This window comes from Alexandromys fortis, unplaced genomic scaffold, assembly GCF_014885135.2.
Source record: "Alexandromys fortis isolate MF-2015 unplaced genomic scaffold, M_Fortis_MF-2015_v1.1 scaffold_42, whole genome shotgun sequence".
NCBI lineage: Eukaryota > Metazoa > Chordata > Mammalia > Rodentia > Cricetidae > Alexandromys > Alexandromys fortis.
The window spans coordinates 9,752,719-9,767,976 of NW_026067934.1; the positions used below are offsets into that span (position 1 = coordinate 9,752,719).

Consider the following 15,258-nt stretch of genomic DNA (forward strand, 5'->3'; position numbering starts at 1 on the left):
ACGGAAAACAGCCCAGTTCTTTTTCCATTCATTTAACCTTAACCAGACAAGAATTTTAGCTACTCAGAGACTGGCCAATAACAAACACCGACCCGGTGGCTGGAGAGGTGGCACAGCCATTAAGAACACTGACTGCTCTTCCAGAGGACCCGGGGTCAGTTCCCAGCATCCACATGGCAGCTCACAACTGTCTGTAACTTCAGTTTCAGGGGACCCGACACCCTCACAGAGACACACATGCAGGTAAAACACCAATGCATATAAAATAAAAGTAAATCGTTTAACACACACACACACACACACACACACAAAGAGAGAGAGGGAGGAAGGGAGGGAGGAAAGGAGGGGGGAGGGAGGAAGGGAGGAAGGGGGCAGAGAAAGAGAGAAAAAAACAAGAAATTCAAAGTGGTTTAAATAAACTCTCGCAAATATCTACACACAGGTCCTCCAGTGTGGAATACTTTATACTTTTAGGAGCTCTTTTCCTTCTGGGTAAATTCCAATTTGCTCCCACTCAGCATATCCTTGAATCGTTTTCTCTCTTTGATCTTGAAATTCCTAAGCTGCTCTGCAGCAAAGAACTAGCTCAAGCGGACTTGAGCTGCTCAGATTCCCCAAGACAGGAATGGCCTCTGATTGGTTTGAGGCAGGGGGGTAACAACCGCTGAGCCTTTGGAACGTCCTTATAAACATGACTGCCTTGACTCTCTAACATCGTGGGGGACATCAGATCATTGATGCTGACAGTTTGCTCGGTATATGTCTTAGTTACTTCTATCATTGTTATAAAACTCTATATCCTAGGCAACTTATAGAAAGAAGATTTATTTGGGCTTATGATTCCAGAGGGATGAGAGTCCATCACCATATGACAGAGACATGGCAGCAGGCAGGCATGGGCCGGGGCAGCATGGAGCAGCAAGCATGAGGCAGAGAAAGCAAACTGGGAGTAGGGTGGAGTCTTAACGTCTCAAGGCCACTGCCAGTGACATACTTCCTCCAGCAAAGCCACACCTCCTAAGCCTCGACACACAGCACCACCAACTGGAAACCAAGGGTTCAAAGACGTGAGCCTACAGGCGAGTAATTCTCACTCAGATCACCCTAAAGGTAACTAACTATAGCTGTTCCCCAAACGTCTCGGGTCTCAGACCTACAGAACTGATCCCCGCTAAGACTCCTGCACACCAAGCTTTGCGGGTCTTGGAGCTGACAATGTTTTCTAAGTCTTGCCCATGCATAGTTGATGAGAGGAGTGAACTCATCCCTGCATAACTTCACTGGAAGCAAGTGACCGGAAGCTTGGACCTGGATGCTCCTGGACACTGCCTATGATGCCCTTTTCTCTTACGGATTTTAAATACATTTCCTTTCCCTGTACATAACCATGAGTGTGAAATGTTTTCAGTGTCCTGTAAAAGCTTCCAACAATTCAATGAGCCTGAGGGTAGTTGGAGGGGGGTGGGGGAGGGCACTCACAACTCCCAATGTCTTTCTTAAAAAAATCATCCTACCCATATGAAGCAGCACAAGCCCGCACTACTGCTAACAGCACTTCCGCCACCACCACTACCACCGTCCACTGCGGGCTGCCTGCATGCCAGGCACTTAAATCAGCTTCAATCTTACTCCTATCTGTTAGGGAATATTCCGAGTATTTTACTCCTAGCAACCTACTTAATTCTACAAAATGCCGTGGGCATGAGAGTGCCACAGTTTACAGAGAGGAAGCTGCAGCCAGGCAGCAGGAGACGAAGGTCGATGAACCTGGCAGTTTGTGTTCTCTAACTACCCGCTACAAACTCTGTCCTACAGAGACGGCCAGCAATGAGTGGCAAACCTGATACTCGAGTCAAAAAAGTCCTCCAGTCAAAAATTAAAAAATGGTAGCTGTTGGATCTTAACACAGTTAAACCCTTAGGTCTGTCCCCAAGGGAGAGAAACATGAACTCCATTTTTATGTCCTTTTGACTGTACAGACTTCTCCTAGCCAATCTTAGGTCTCATATTCCCCATCTCTTCCCACCATCGCTGGGAAGAGGGAAGGGAGGAGAAGGAAACTGCTGACGACAAACACCGAGCACTCCTCCTGTGAATGTAAACTGGGTGACTGTTCTCTGAGAACCCTGGAGAAGAACCGAGGTAGAACCCACCAGAGCATGCACCACGGTGTCACACTGACCTCTCTGTGCTACATCCCATATTCACCTCCTTGAGCTCTGGGGACTCAATGGGGCATTTGCACAAGATATACTTATTTATTTTTCTAGGCAAGGATCATTATAAGACATCAAGAGATTAGGTTCTGGTCAAGATGAATTTGACTTGTGGAATTAGTTATGTTTTATGTTTATCTATTTACTAAACCAATGAAGAGAATTTAGATTAGCATTCTTCTCAAACCAGGGGGGGCACGAATAGCTAAACATCAAAACGAATAGAAATGCATGGCTGGCATTGAGAATTCTCATCCACCACCAGCAGATGCGATCTCATGCATTCACTTCACACCTTGAACCTCAGCACTCGGGAGGCAGAGGCAGGCAGATCTCTGTGAGTTTGAGGCCAGCCTGGTCTACAGAGGGTGATCCAGGACAGCCAGGGCTACATACGTAGAGAGACCTTGTCTTGGAAAAAGAAAGGAAGAAGGAAGGAAAAAGAGGAAAAAAGAAATGAAAAAGAGGAAAAAGAAAGAGAAAGGAAGGAAGGAAGGAAGGAAGAAAGAAAGAAAGAAAGAAAGAAAGAAAGAAAGAAAGAAAGAAAGAAAGAAAATCTTGCCAGGTTGCAGTGGCACACGCTTTTAATCCCAGTAGGGGAGGGGGATGGGCAGAGACAGGCGAATCTCTGTGAGTTCAAGGTCAGCCTGGTCTACAGAGTGAGTTCCAGGACAGCCAGGGCAGTTACACAGAGGAAACCCTGTCTCGAAAACCACAAAAAAAAAAAAAGAAAAGAAAAAAGAAATTCTTGGCTGATATTTACTAAAGGAATTACTTGTCAACTGGCAATCTAGAATTCCAATGTATAACCAAGAAAAATAAGAACATATGTCCGTATGCAAATCATCACAGAAAAAGAGAGCTAGAGATTGTATGTCTCCTGATAGGAGTGTGCGATGCCACCCAAGAGGCAGCACTGGAGAGAGAAAAAGGAAAGACAAAAGTGGGGAAATAAAACGCGAGCTTTAACTGTATTCGACAGCCGACGACGATGCGCAAGAGCCTGCGAACAGCAGCATGGGGAGCTGAGCAAATCAGAACGCACAAAGTTTGAGGGGAAAAACTAACTCAACGGCTTCAACAAATACCGAAACAAAAGAAAAAGACTACACAGACTGAAGTCTACGACACAAATGAAATGCGTCAGTCTAGTTCTAATTCCAATTTGAACAAGTCAGTCATTTAAAATGAGGAAAATCGTATATATAATGTATATATAGTATATATGCTATTATATATATAAACTAAAAAGAGATACCCAAACAAATACATGTGCACGCACACTTGTCACGCTAACCAAAAGGCAGAGACAACTGAAATGTCCATCAACAGATGAATAAACAAAGTGGTTATATATATTATGTATATTATATATGTATATATCTAACATGGGTGATCAAAATTATCCTACTAAATAAAATAAGCCAGACACAAAGATCACATATTATGTGAATAATTATAAGAAATATCCAATGTAGGTGTGGTGGCACACACCTGTGGGAAGCTGAGGCAGGAGGATTATAATTTAAGGGCAGCCTGGATCACATATCCGGACCTTGCAGTTTTACCCAGAGTGGATAAATTCACAGAGACAGAAAGCGGTCTGTGACTGCCAGGACTTGAGGAGAGGAAAGCCACACTAAACACTCAGTGGCAACATGTTTCCTTGGGAAATGATGGGGGATAATTTGGAGTTAAACAGAGATGTTGATTATATAATACTGTAATTTGTCTGTTTAAAAATAACTAATTTTATATTATATGAACTTCAATGCAATAAAAAAAGAGTAACATGAGCTAGAGAAAGGGTTCCACAGTTCATAGATTATACTGTTTTCCCAGAAGACTCATGTGCAGTTTCAGCACTCACAACTGCCTGGAACTCAAGCTCTGATAGGAACCAACACCACCGGTCTCAGTGGGTACTAGCATTCACATGTGCGCTCTCTCTCTCTCTCTCTCTCTCTCTCTCTCTCTCTCTCACACACACACACACACACATTCAAAATAAAAGAAATATTAAAGAAAAACAAAACCAGAAGCAATTCTGAGATGTCTGAGAGAATTTTGAATGGTATCTAGCTCTCTGACAAACCAAGGAACTTTTGCTAGTACTTTTGGCATGGCAATGGTACTGTGGTTAGGATTTTTTTTAAATGATTTATTTTATTTGCATTGGTGTTCTGCCTGCATGTATATCTATGTGAGAATGACAGATCCCCTGGAACTGGGGTTACAGATAGCTGTGAGCTGCCATGTGGGTGCTGGGAATTGAACCCAGGTCCTTTGGAGGATCAGCCAGTGCTCTTAACCACTGAGCCATCTTTCCAGCCGCATGGTTGGGATTGTTTTTCATGGCTGGGATTTTTAAGTCTTTTAGATTAGTTGCTTTGATTTTACTCAACTTTATGCATGGGTACAACTGTATGATATGTGGTATTTGATATCAGAATAATCCAGTTAGCCTGAGTGGAGGAAAGGCTGACCAATGATACGGTGGTGGCAATTTGACTAAGTCTCGAGAGCCCACTGTACGGTTTCCCTACTCTCATGCGCGGTTGGTTTCATGTAATAAAATTTTAAGATTTGTTTTCAAATATAAATAAGAAATCAAGGATGAGGTTGGACTGGCATTGCTTAGAAATCTGTTAAGCCATTCTCACAATCTGCTATGTAAAACCAAGTCTAGCCTCTGGTTTAAAGGAGGACACGCTGCCTGGCACCACTGACGCCAGCAAGCAAAGGTAGCCAAGGACGGAAGATGGCAGGCCTAAGGACAAGAGAACTGTTGCACTATGCACTTCTTAGAAAGAATTTTGTATCAGCTTGCATTTCCACCAGCAATGCAGATGTGTTTCCTTTTCCCCACAACCTCTCCAGCATAAGTTGTCATCAGTGTTTTTGATCTTGGCCATTCTTACAGGTCTCACATGGAATCTCAGAATTGTTTTGATTTGCATTTCTCTGATGACTAAGGATGTTGAACATTTCGTGAAGTGTCTTGCAGCCATTTTAGATTCCTCTGTTGAGAGTTCTCTGTTTAGATATGTACTGCCCCTTTGGATGTCAGTGTGGCAATTTCTCAGAAAATTAGGAAACCACCTTCCTCAAGATCCAGTAATACCATTTTTGAGTATATATCCAAAGGATGCTCAATCATGCCACAAGGACATGTGCTCAATTATGTTCATAGCAGTATTGTTTGTCATAACAAAAACCTGTAAACAACCTAAATGCCCCTCAACCAAAGAATGGATAAGGTACATTTACACAATGGAGTACTACACAGCAGAAAAAAATAACGATATCTTGAATTTTGCAGGAAAATGGATGGAGCTAGAAATATTATTTTGAGTGAGATAATTGAGTGACAATTATCACATGTACTCACTCATAGGTGGTTTTAAAACATAAAGCAAAGAAAACCAGCCTACAATTCACAATCCCATAGAACCTAGACAACAATGAGGACAGTAAGAGAGACATACATGGATCTAATCTACATGGGAAGTAGAAAAAGACAAGATCTCCTGAGTAAATTGGAAGGATGGGAACCTTGGGGGAGGGTTGAAGTAGGGAGGGGAGAAGCAGGGAAGGGAGCAGAGAAAATGTAGAGCTCAATAAAAATCAATTTAAAAAAAGAGAAAGAATTTTGTGTCGAAGTTATTAGAAATGTTAGTCTGAGTGAGTGCAATGGAGAGCTCTCATAAAAGGAGAAGCTATGGACTGAAGAACTTTAGGGTGGGTGCGCCCATCCGAACCATCCCCTTACTGCTCTTAAAGCCTAGAAGGGGCTAAGCAACCAATCAGCATCTAAAGAACCAAAGTTCTAGAAAAAAATAAGAATAAAGAAAAAACCTTTTCTTTCTTTTCTTCCTTCCTTCCGGTTTTTTTTTTTTTTTTTTTTTTTTGTGGTTGTTGTTTTTGTACTTTTCAAGACAGGGTTTCTCTGCGTCACCCTGGCTGTCCTGGAAATCACTTTGTAGACCAAGCTGGCCTTGAACTCACAGAGAACTTTAATCCCAAGTGCTGGGATTAAAGGTATGTGCCACCACTGCCCAACAAAATAATCTTCCTTAATGCTACAATTCAAGCAAACTTTAGTTTCCTCTCAGACTAGTTTTAAAGTCATGGATTTGGTTTTTCTTAATAAAAAATATTAATATATGAAATATATAGCTTTGTACATAATTTTTCTAATGTAATTCTAAACATTTTCTCTATTAATTTTCAGTGAGATTACTTGAAATATTTGTTTAATAGTTCCTGACTTTAAGTTTACTTACTCACTCTTCTAAAATATGGAATTCATATCAATTTTCAACTCTTTATTATTATACATAAAGCTGATATGAACATACTTATATATAAAATTTAATTACAGATGGGATTTCTATTGACAGTTATATTTGACTTTAAAAGTAAAGTATTTTAAAGTCCTTTTTTGCCCTCTTGGAAAATATATAAAGGAACAAAATAGAGTTCAGTTTTTCCACTCTATGGATTGAGCTCATGAGCAGTCAAAATTAAGGATGGTTGCCAGCTGTCCTACTACTTTGAGCTAAACAATCTTTATATGCACAGAGACAGGTGAAGATTAAATGATACTCTACCTGTTGAAAAGCCTTTTCTGCTTGGCGTTCGGCATCGATAACTTGCCTCTCCAACTGTTGCATCTACAGGTGAGAGAGGGCAGAAAACACACAAATCTTTATATTTGCCTTTTGGGAAACAGCTTTAAGTCTCACAATGTCATCAATTCGTAAAAACAAAGTAATCCTTTGGATAGGAATTATAATTAACACATTAAAAGGCACTTGGTATTTAAAAGTTGATGAAATGTCAGAAGTCTTGATGCTTTTAGGACATTGTGGTCCAGTCCTTGGCACACATCTTGGTAACTTTGTAAGGGTGGTTTGGTAGTTCATAGACTGGTACTGTTATTGTTATCATTCTTCCATATAGAACTTCATATACCACAGGGGTGTTCATCAACAGATTGGAAACAACTGGTCAATACATATTAAGAACAATAAAAAGTAAGGCTTTGATGCTGTATTTGGCATTTTGGCCAAAAGTCAAGATGAAATTAAGAGATGCATGTGTTCTTACAAACTCCATGGATGGTATATTCAAATCACGGCTGAAGCGTCTTATAGATTGATGGAAGTATATAAGAGACTGATTAAACGCAAATCCCAAAATAAATATGGGAAGTCCAATGCTAAAGGATCTAGTGTTAATTAAGGGACGAGTGCTAGGTGTTGAACACACAGCCACGAGGTCAAATTTGGACCAAGTTTAGAGTGGCGCGTGATTGGACCTCACTGCCCCTCTTCTCCCAGACAGTTGGTATGGATGCCCAGAATATTCATGGTAAACTTTCAACTCTCTGCTCTGGAGGAAGAGAGAGAGAGAGAGAGAGAGAGATCCAAACACTGTAACAAAGGGGGACAGATGGGGAAAGTGGACAAATTTTTCTATCAAAAGGATGGCATCTACAGCTGCTACTTCCTTTCACATTCCAGTACTCTGTCATTGCAAGTTTAAAATATCTTTTGCTGACAAGAGATGGATCTCCGCCCTTTTATGTGGGCTACACATAATATCCAGAGGTCTCCAATAGGAGAGTGTGGAAGGAGGAATTGTATTAAGTAGAGAGTCGGTGTAGAGGCTCAATGGGCTTCTCGGGAGCCATAAAAAAGTATAAAGATCAAGATGTAATTTGGAATTTATCCTGTGATAAGTAGCTGGTAGTCTGCCTGAAATACGTGGGTGTTGTTGGGTTAAATGCAGAGGATTATTAAGGAATAAATGTGTTTAACACAAAGCCCATTGGGTACCTCAATCAAGAGGCAATGGCTAATAACCCACATCAAGTAATAAACACTGCTGTTCAGATATACCACCATATTTGACGGACTTACTCCCCAAGTTAGAAAGTCGTGATGGCATTTAGGCATTTTTTTATGCTTTGCTGGTTTTTTTTTTTTTAAGCTCCAAATGATTCGGACAATAAAAACTGGTGAATAATACAATGTGTTATTTTATTTTATTTTATTTTTGGTTTTTCGAGACAGGGTTTCGCTGTGGTTTTGGAGCCTGTCCTGGAACTAGCTCTTGTAGACTAGGCTGGTCTCGAACTCACAGAGATCTGCCTACCTCTGCCTCCTGAGTGCTGGGATTAAAGGCGTGTGCCACCACCGCCCGGCTACAATGTGTTATTGAAAGGCCACTTGAAATGTGGCAAGTCCAATGTATGATGGAGCATAAGCATAGAATACACACTTCACTCAGTAACATCTACCATTAGAAAACACTATAAAAATGTAGGGTATCTCCAAATAAATTTTACCTTAATTCCATGTTTAAATACTTGAGATATGTTGCATTAAATCAAATAAGCCATTAAAATTTATTTCATCTCTTTCTCATTTTATTCATGTATCCATTAGAAAAATTCAAATGACACAGGTAATTCATATTATAGCTCCTTGTACAATAAAGGTACAGAATATCTGTTGTCATCGCATGGAGTCACTTAAGGATGCAAATGACAGCACTTTCTAAAAGGCAGGATGGTAAAGGGTCTGAGATTTATCAAGAAGGTTTAACTAGCAGGGTGATGGTGGCGCACGCCTTTAATCCCAGCACTCGGGAGGCAGAGGCAGGCGGGTCTCTGTGAGTTCGAGACCAGCCTGGTCTACAAGAGCTAGTTCCAGGACAGGTTCCAAAACCACAGAGAAACCCTGTCTTGAAAAACAAAAAACAAAACAAAACAAAAAAAAGGTTTAACTATTTGAACATGTTTACAGATATATTTTAAGTGCATCCTTTGGACCTGGATCATCTTTAATTTTTGTGAAAACGTTTCAAGCATTTAATGAGCTTAAACGAATTTTACTGAGTTTTTGCTTAACTAGACACAGACTATCCATAAACGATTGGACAAGCATAGATCTCTTAGCTATCTCTAGAAGTTTCTTACCAAAACACCTGCTCCACTACCAGACACATCGCAAGCTCCACTGGGGCTATGCGGACAACTGTCACCTCTGTGCTAACTGCAATCCTTTTTCAGAGGAATTTCTGTACGTCTGTTGCCTTAACCCATCTCTAAGGCAGTGATTAGATTTCAAGGAGAAACAAATTCACAAAACCTTGTTAATCAAATGTTGCTAGTGAAAGGAAAAGAAAGTTTTCTGCAGAGACTATAAATATCAATTATGATTGTTTACTTGAGAGCTATTTAGCGTCTGTGCTAAGGTAGATGGCTCAGTGGATATTGCCATGCGAGTGTAAAGGCCTAGCTCAGGTCCCCAACATCCATCTAAAGCTGGGCACCGTGCCCCTGTGATCTCGCTCCTGGAGACATGAGAGGCAGGAGAATGTCCATAAGCTCATGGGCTGGCTAGCCTGGTATACCCTGAAGTGGACAAGAAACTCCACCTCAAACAACACGGGAGGCAGGGTCTGACACCTTCACCCAACTACTGTAGCACACATACATCCATCTTCACTTACACATGCACACATACACCACACACACACACACACACACACACACACACACACACACACACACACACCACACATACATCCACACCCATAAGGATTAATTTCCAAGTATTTGCTTTCTAGTGATAACAGGAAGGGCAGAATCTAGTCTCTATTATTATATAGCTAGTATAAGTCTTCATACACAGTAGATATTGAGTCGTATAAATTATTAATGAAATGACCATGATTTGTAAGTATCATGTGTATTTCAAGAATGGCTGTGGTGCCTAATTCTGATTGTTAATTGGGCTGGATTAAGAAATGACTGGGATAATAGTAAAGCAAGCTTGTGTCTGGGAAGCTATCTCCAGAGATGGTCAGATCACAAAGCCTCTCATCTACTAAACGGATTAAGCCTCTGATGAATTCATAATTGCCATGGCATTGTTGGGAGTTGGTAAACAGTGGATGGAAGAAGCAGGCCCAGCTGGAGGAAGTAAGCTACTGCGGGATGGAGTGAGTCTTGGAGAACACTATCTTCTCCCCGGTTCCTTCCTGTACTCCCTTTCCTATGCTTCCTGACCATCCTGAAATGAGAGACTCTGCTGCTCAACGCTTTCTGATGGACAGAAACTTCTGAACCTGGATAAACCAGACCCTTCTTTGGGCTCTTCTCCCACAAATTTTGTCACAACGCTAAGAACAGTAATCGACAATATTATGTTTACTACTGCCAAACAAATTTATTCCTGCTCCTGTGGTTCTACATTATAAGTGCTGGAAGGAATAATTCATGTGTGAAATCCTTCACGACACAATATCTTACACATGGCAGTTCGTCAGTAAAAATCTAAAAACCTAGTAGTTGATAGTAACCTTGCAAAAACATTTCCATTCTAGAAAAGCATTATACACATGCATACGCTCCCTTACTAGAACGGTATTATACACATGCACACACTCCCTTACACACAAATACATAGCACTTTACAGTGCTTTCATATACAAATAGGCAAAATTTGTTGCTAGGCATGAAAAGATATATGTATATATCATTGAATACAAGGAGTTTTTAAAACCCCAGTTTCACAGGTCACTTTTGTTATTTTTATTTAAACACAAAAGTAGCCCACAAAATATTAAGAGGAAAGTAGAAAGGCAAGAGGGGGGGAAGTCCTGAATTTGGAAGCAAGATCTAAATTAGAACCCAGATTCCACTATTTATGAGTGGTTTAAAGCTAGGCGAATCCTTTAATATAGCAGGTCTCCATTCCTTATCTCTAAGATGAAATAACCCTCATTCTAGTATATTTCTATAAAAATTAAGTAGTAAGACATCTAGCATGATATTGAATATCTTAATACATGTTCAACTTTTACAGAGAACATTTTATAGCAGTGTATTTCTAGCATACACATGAATTGCTTTTATGAATAATTTAAATTTGGATGGTTTAGTTTCAAATGAGCAAACTACATTTAAGAGAGCTGGGTTTTAGCTCTTACTACAGTGTGGGCCCCTGGTCTCCCTTATTCCTGGGGTGCATTGGTGGGGACAGTTTATAATCAGTTAACTAAGCTTCCTGTGTGTTTCCGTGCTATCCCTGCCCCACCTGGTGATTAGCTGCAGGCAATCTTCTCCATTGTTAATATGGTAATTTCCCACCTCCCTGGGCGGAGAGATCTTTGTGCTGCAGTTAGGTAGAAAAAGGCTTCCCCAAGTCTGAATAAATGGCATTCACTTGATCTCCTATCAAATGACCCTGGTCTCTGTGTCTTGTGTTCAATCTCCAGGTCCTTGCCCGGACTCGCATTTGGTACAGCTGTACCAAGGGTGTAACAACGAAACCGGGTGATACACTACAGTACTTCACCAATAGTTTGTCACTAGGTTCCATAATTCCTGTGTATGAAATTGGGACCATACAATCTTCTCTATTACAAAATGCAAGACTAAAAGTAAAAGAACAGGTAAATGCGATGGGAATGGGCTTAAGGTATTTCAGTAATTGAAAACATGGTAATAGCATTTCTAGTCTTGTGATGTGAATGACAAAAATCAAAGTGTCAGGCCTGAGGGTATAGCTTAATGATAGAACATTTATCTAGTATGCATGGGCTCTAAGTTTAAGCTTCAGTAACACACACACACACACAGAGAGAGAGAGAGAGAGAGAGAGAGAGAGAGAGAGAGAGGAAGAGGGGCAGAGAGAGGAAGAAAGAGATTTGCTTAAAACAAGGGATATATATATATATATATAGTGACACATTCACACAGTTAGATAGCATATAGTCATTATAAATGTGCATAGATATATGAAATATTATATGTGGGATTCATTCAACTAGAACTCTGGGAACTATCGATCAGTCTACAGATGGATGGATGGATTGGTCCTGAATTGATAAGCATTAAATCTAGAAGATACATATATAAGGGCATACTTCCATGTGTTATAAAACCTCTCCAATAAGAACTTTTAAATATATATGTGAAAAGATATCAATGACATATTTAAAGACAAAGCAGGTACTGAGGGTGTGCTCAGCTAGGATGCAAAAAGGTCTGGGTTTGCTCCTCAGCCACCAAGAAAAAAAAAAGCAACAAATAAAAACTATATAAGGAATGACATGCAAATGACATGTTAGCAGAAAAGTTTGTTTTTAAAAGGTCATGAATATTTTACTTTTACTTATATAGGAAAAACTTGCATATTTAAGAGATGAGACACACAAACACCAAGGAGCTATCTCTATGTCATAGAATTGTGTTAAGTAATAGGGAGAGTTAATTCCATTTAAAAAGAGTATAATGGAAGAGTAAAAAGTATCTACACTGGAAAACATACTGTAATGGGTGTAGCAATCAAAGGTAATTCTGCTTCTTCAGAGAAAACAGACAAAAAGATGGAATTGAAGCATAAAAGAATAACAGACATAGGAAAAAAGGACAAAGTGGAGTAGATCTCACTAGACAGTGGCCAGAGGGATACTAAGTGGAGATCTCACTAGACGGGGGCCAGAGAGATGCTAAGTGGAGATCTCACTAGACAGTGGCCAGAGGGATACTAAGTGGAGATCTCACTGGACGGTGGCCAGAGGGATGATGCACTGACTATGAAGAGGTTACAGTGGTCTTTGTGAAATCACACAGTGAGATGACCATCTACAGTCAAGAGATGGAGCAAACTAACTAGTCATAAAGAACAAAGTCACCCTAAAGGGGGAAAACTTGATAAAGATTGCAGGAAATATACAAAAAGGAAAAATAATAAAGTTAAGAACTGCTCATTGAAAAAAACTAATACAGTTGATAAATTCTTGGTAGATTGAGAAAGAAACAATATTTAAAAAAAAAAAACACAAATAATCAATGTCAGGAACTCAAGGAGGGCCCATAAGTAGACTCACAGAAATTTGGAGGAAAATAACAGAATATCATGAGCAAAACTAATTGAGCAACTTGAACAAAACATGTAATTTCTTTTAAGAACATAAAATAGCAAAGATTATTCAAAGAGAAATGTCAGCTTAATGGCCTTGTATCTTAGAAATGCATATTTAAAACCTTACAAAAGGAAGACTCCAAGACTACCCAGCTTTGCTAGTGAATTCAACTAAAGGTGACTACAGGGTCTGGAGAGATGGCTCGGAGGTTAAGAGCATTGACTGCTCTTCCAGAGGTCCTGAGTTCAAACCCCAGCAACCACATAGCAGCTCACAACCATCCATAATGAGATCTGGTGCCCTCTTCTGCTGTGCCGGCATGTAGGCAGCCAGAACACTGCATACATAATAAATAAGAAAAATCTTTTTAAAAAAAGATAGAAAAAGGATGACTACAAACTAATGAGAAAAAAACCCACCCTCTTCCAAGATGATAATCCAAGTATACTTTATAAAGACAATTATGATCACAACCAAAGATCAGACTAATATCCTCATGAGTACAGTATCAGAAATCCTTAATAAAACATCAATAGATAAACTCCAAATATGTACAATGACATTAGCATTCTTGAGTGGCCTGGCATGAGCAAAGGGACAGACAGCATAGAAGTGGCTTCTGGGACTTAGAATATGGAAAGGAAACTGATGAGAACAGTGCAGGAAATCTCATCCTTATTTGGATTGTTTTTATATTTTTAATATATATATATTTTAATATATATATCTGTTTAAATACCAAATACTTAAACAAATTCTAAAACATAGAAAGAAAATCAGGTAATATATGAGAGAATAAATAAAAAAATTAAAATTTTTAAAAAATCAATATTCATAAGACCAATTTAGAGCAAGGAAAACATCTGGAATATTATTGCATGAGGAATCTCAGACTATGTTTTAGGGTAGTCAGAGATTAAGTGGGAATAGAATCTAATTATTAGAAGGACAAGAACTTTTTAAAGAAGTAGGGAGAAATTAAGAGTAAAGGAGTAGGAAAATAATTCAAAACTCAGTAGCTAGCAGCCAGCTCTCCTGCGGCCCTCAAAGGTCCTCACCTTGTGGTAGTCTAGCCCTTCCTTCACTACATGGGCTAACCCTTGTGACGACAGGTTCCTGTGGAATGGTGGAGTGTGACTTCTCAGGCTATGTCACAAAAGACAGCCTGTCTTCCACCTTGAACTCCCTGGGACCACTTTCTCTGTTCTCAAGGAGCCCTGCTGAGGAGTCTCCAGGCTTAGCAGCTGAGGCCTCCTACCAACACCAACCCCCAAGCAACCATTTGAGTGAACGATTTTGGAAGCAGACCCTCCAGCTCCCACCAAACCCTCAGCTCACCGCGGCCTAGGCCAACTGCTGACTCAGCTACACCAGAGGGTTGGAACACTTCCAAAGGCTCCAAGATAATAAATGTCTGTAGTGTTTTTAAGTTTGGGGTGATCCATTAACACAAATGTTTAAGTAAAAGCAGACAAAAGTAAACTATTCTGAGACCAGAAGAAGAGAAAGCATGCAACATAAAAATTAAATTTCAATGCACAAGAGGGTAAAAATAAAAGTGGCCAATGACGCGTGCAGATGGGGCTTTGAAGTGATATGGGGAGGAACAAGTGAGTCACTAACAGAAGCAACACGCTGGCACATGACAGTCATGCCCTATGCCACACATAATTTTAAAACTGCATGATTTATTTTTAAAGGTAAAATGAATATTCAAGACAATAGTCTAAGGAAAGTCTAAGAAATATTCAACAAGGAGCTGAAAACAAAGTTCCTTGTGTACAAAGAAGAAAATGATCCTGAATTACTTTAAGCTACGTAAGGTAATAATAAGTTCACATTTGTATGTGTATTAAACTTTTAAAAGTAGAAATAAGTGTAGGTATTGGAGGAAGAAGACAATTTAGTGACATATTTTTAAAACACAGATAATATCAGCTGTGACCTAGCACACCCAAGCCTAGGTCCTACTACCACACTCGTCCTACTACCGATCCATGCTATGGACTCAGAATACCTTTAGGGACTAACTTCCCAGGAGATGGGGTCGCCTTCTCGACATTGACAGTGATCTTTAGAGTAGACCAAATGAGGG

At 39.9% G+C, this 15,258-nt stretch overlaps 1 protein-coding gene across 3 annotated transcripts in view; it reads right to left on the reverse strand.

Moving 5' to 3' along the window:
- Positions 1-15,258, reverse strand: part of Plekhh2 (pleckstrin homology, MyTH4 and FERM domain containing H2) — a 112,880-nt gene that overhangs the window by 71,178 nt on the left and 26,444 nt on the right. For all 3 annotated transcript variants that reach the window (XM_050146146.1, XM_050146145.1, XM_050146147.1), the window contains exon 3: positions 6,830-6,892. In XM_050146146.1, the coding sequence (XP_050002103.1) occupies positions 6,830-6,892 (63 nt within the window). The remainder of the gene's footprint in view (positions 1-6,829; positions 6,893-15,258) is intronic.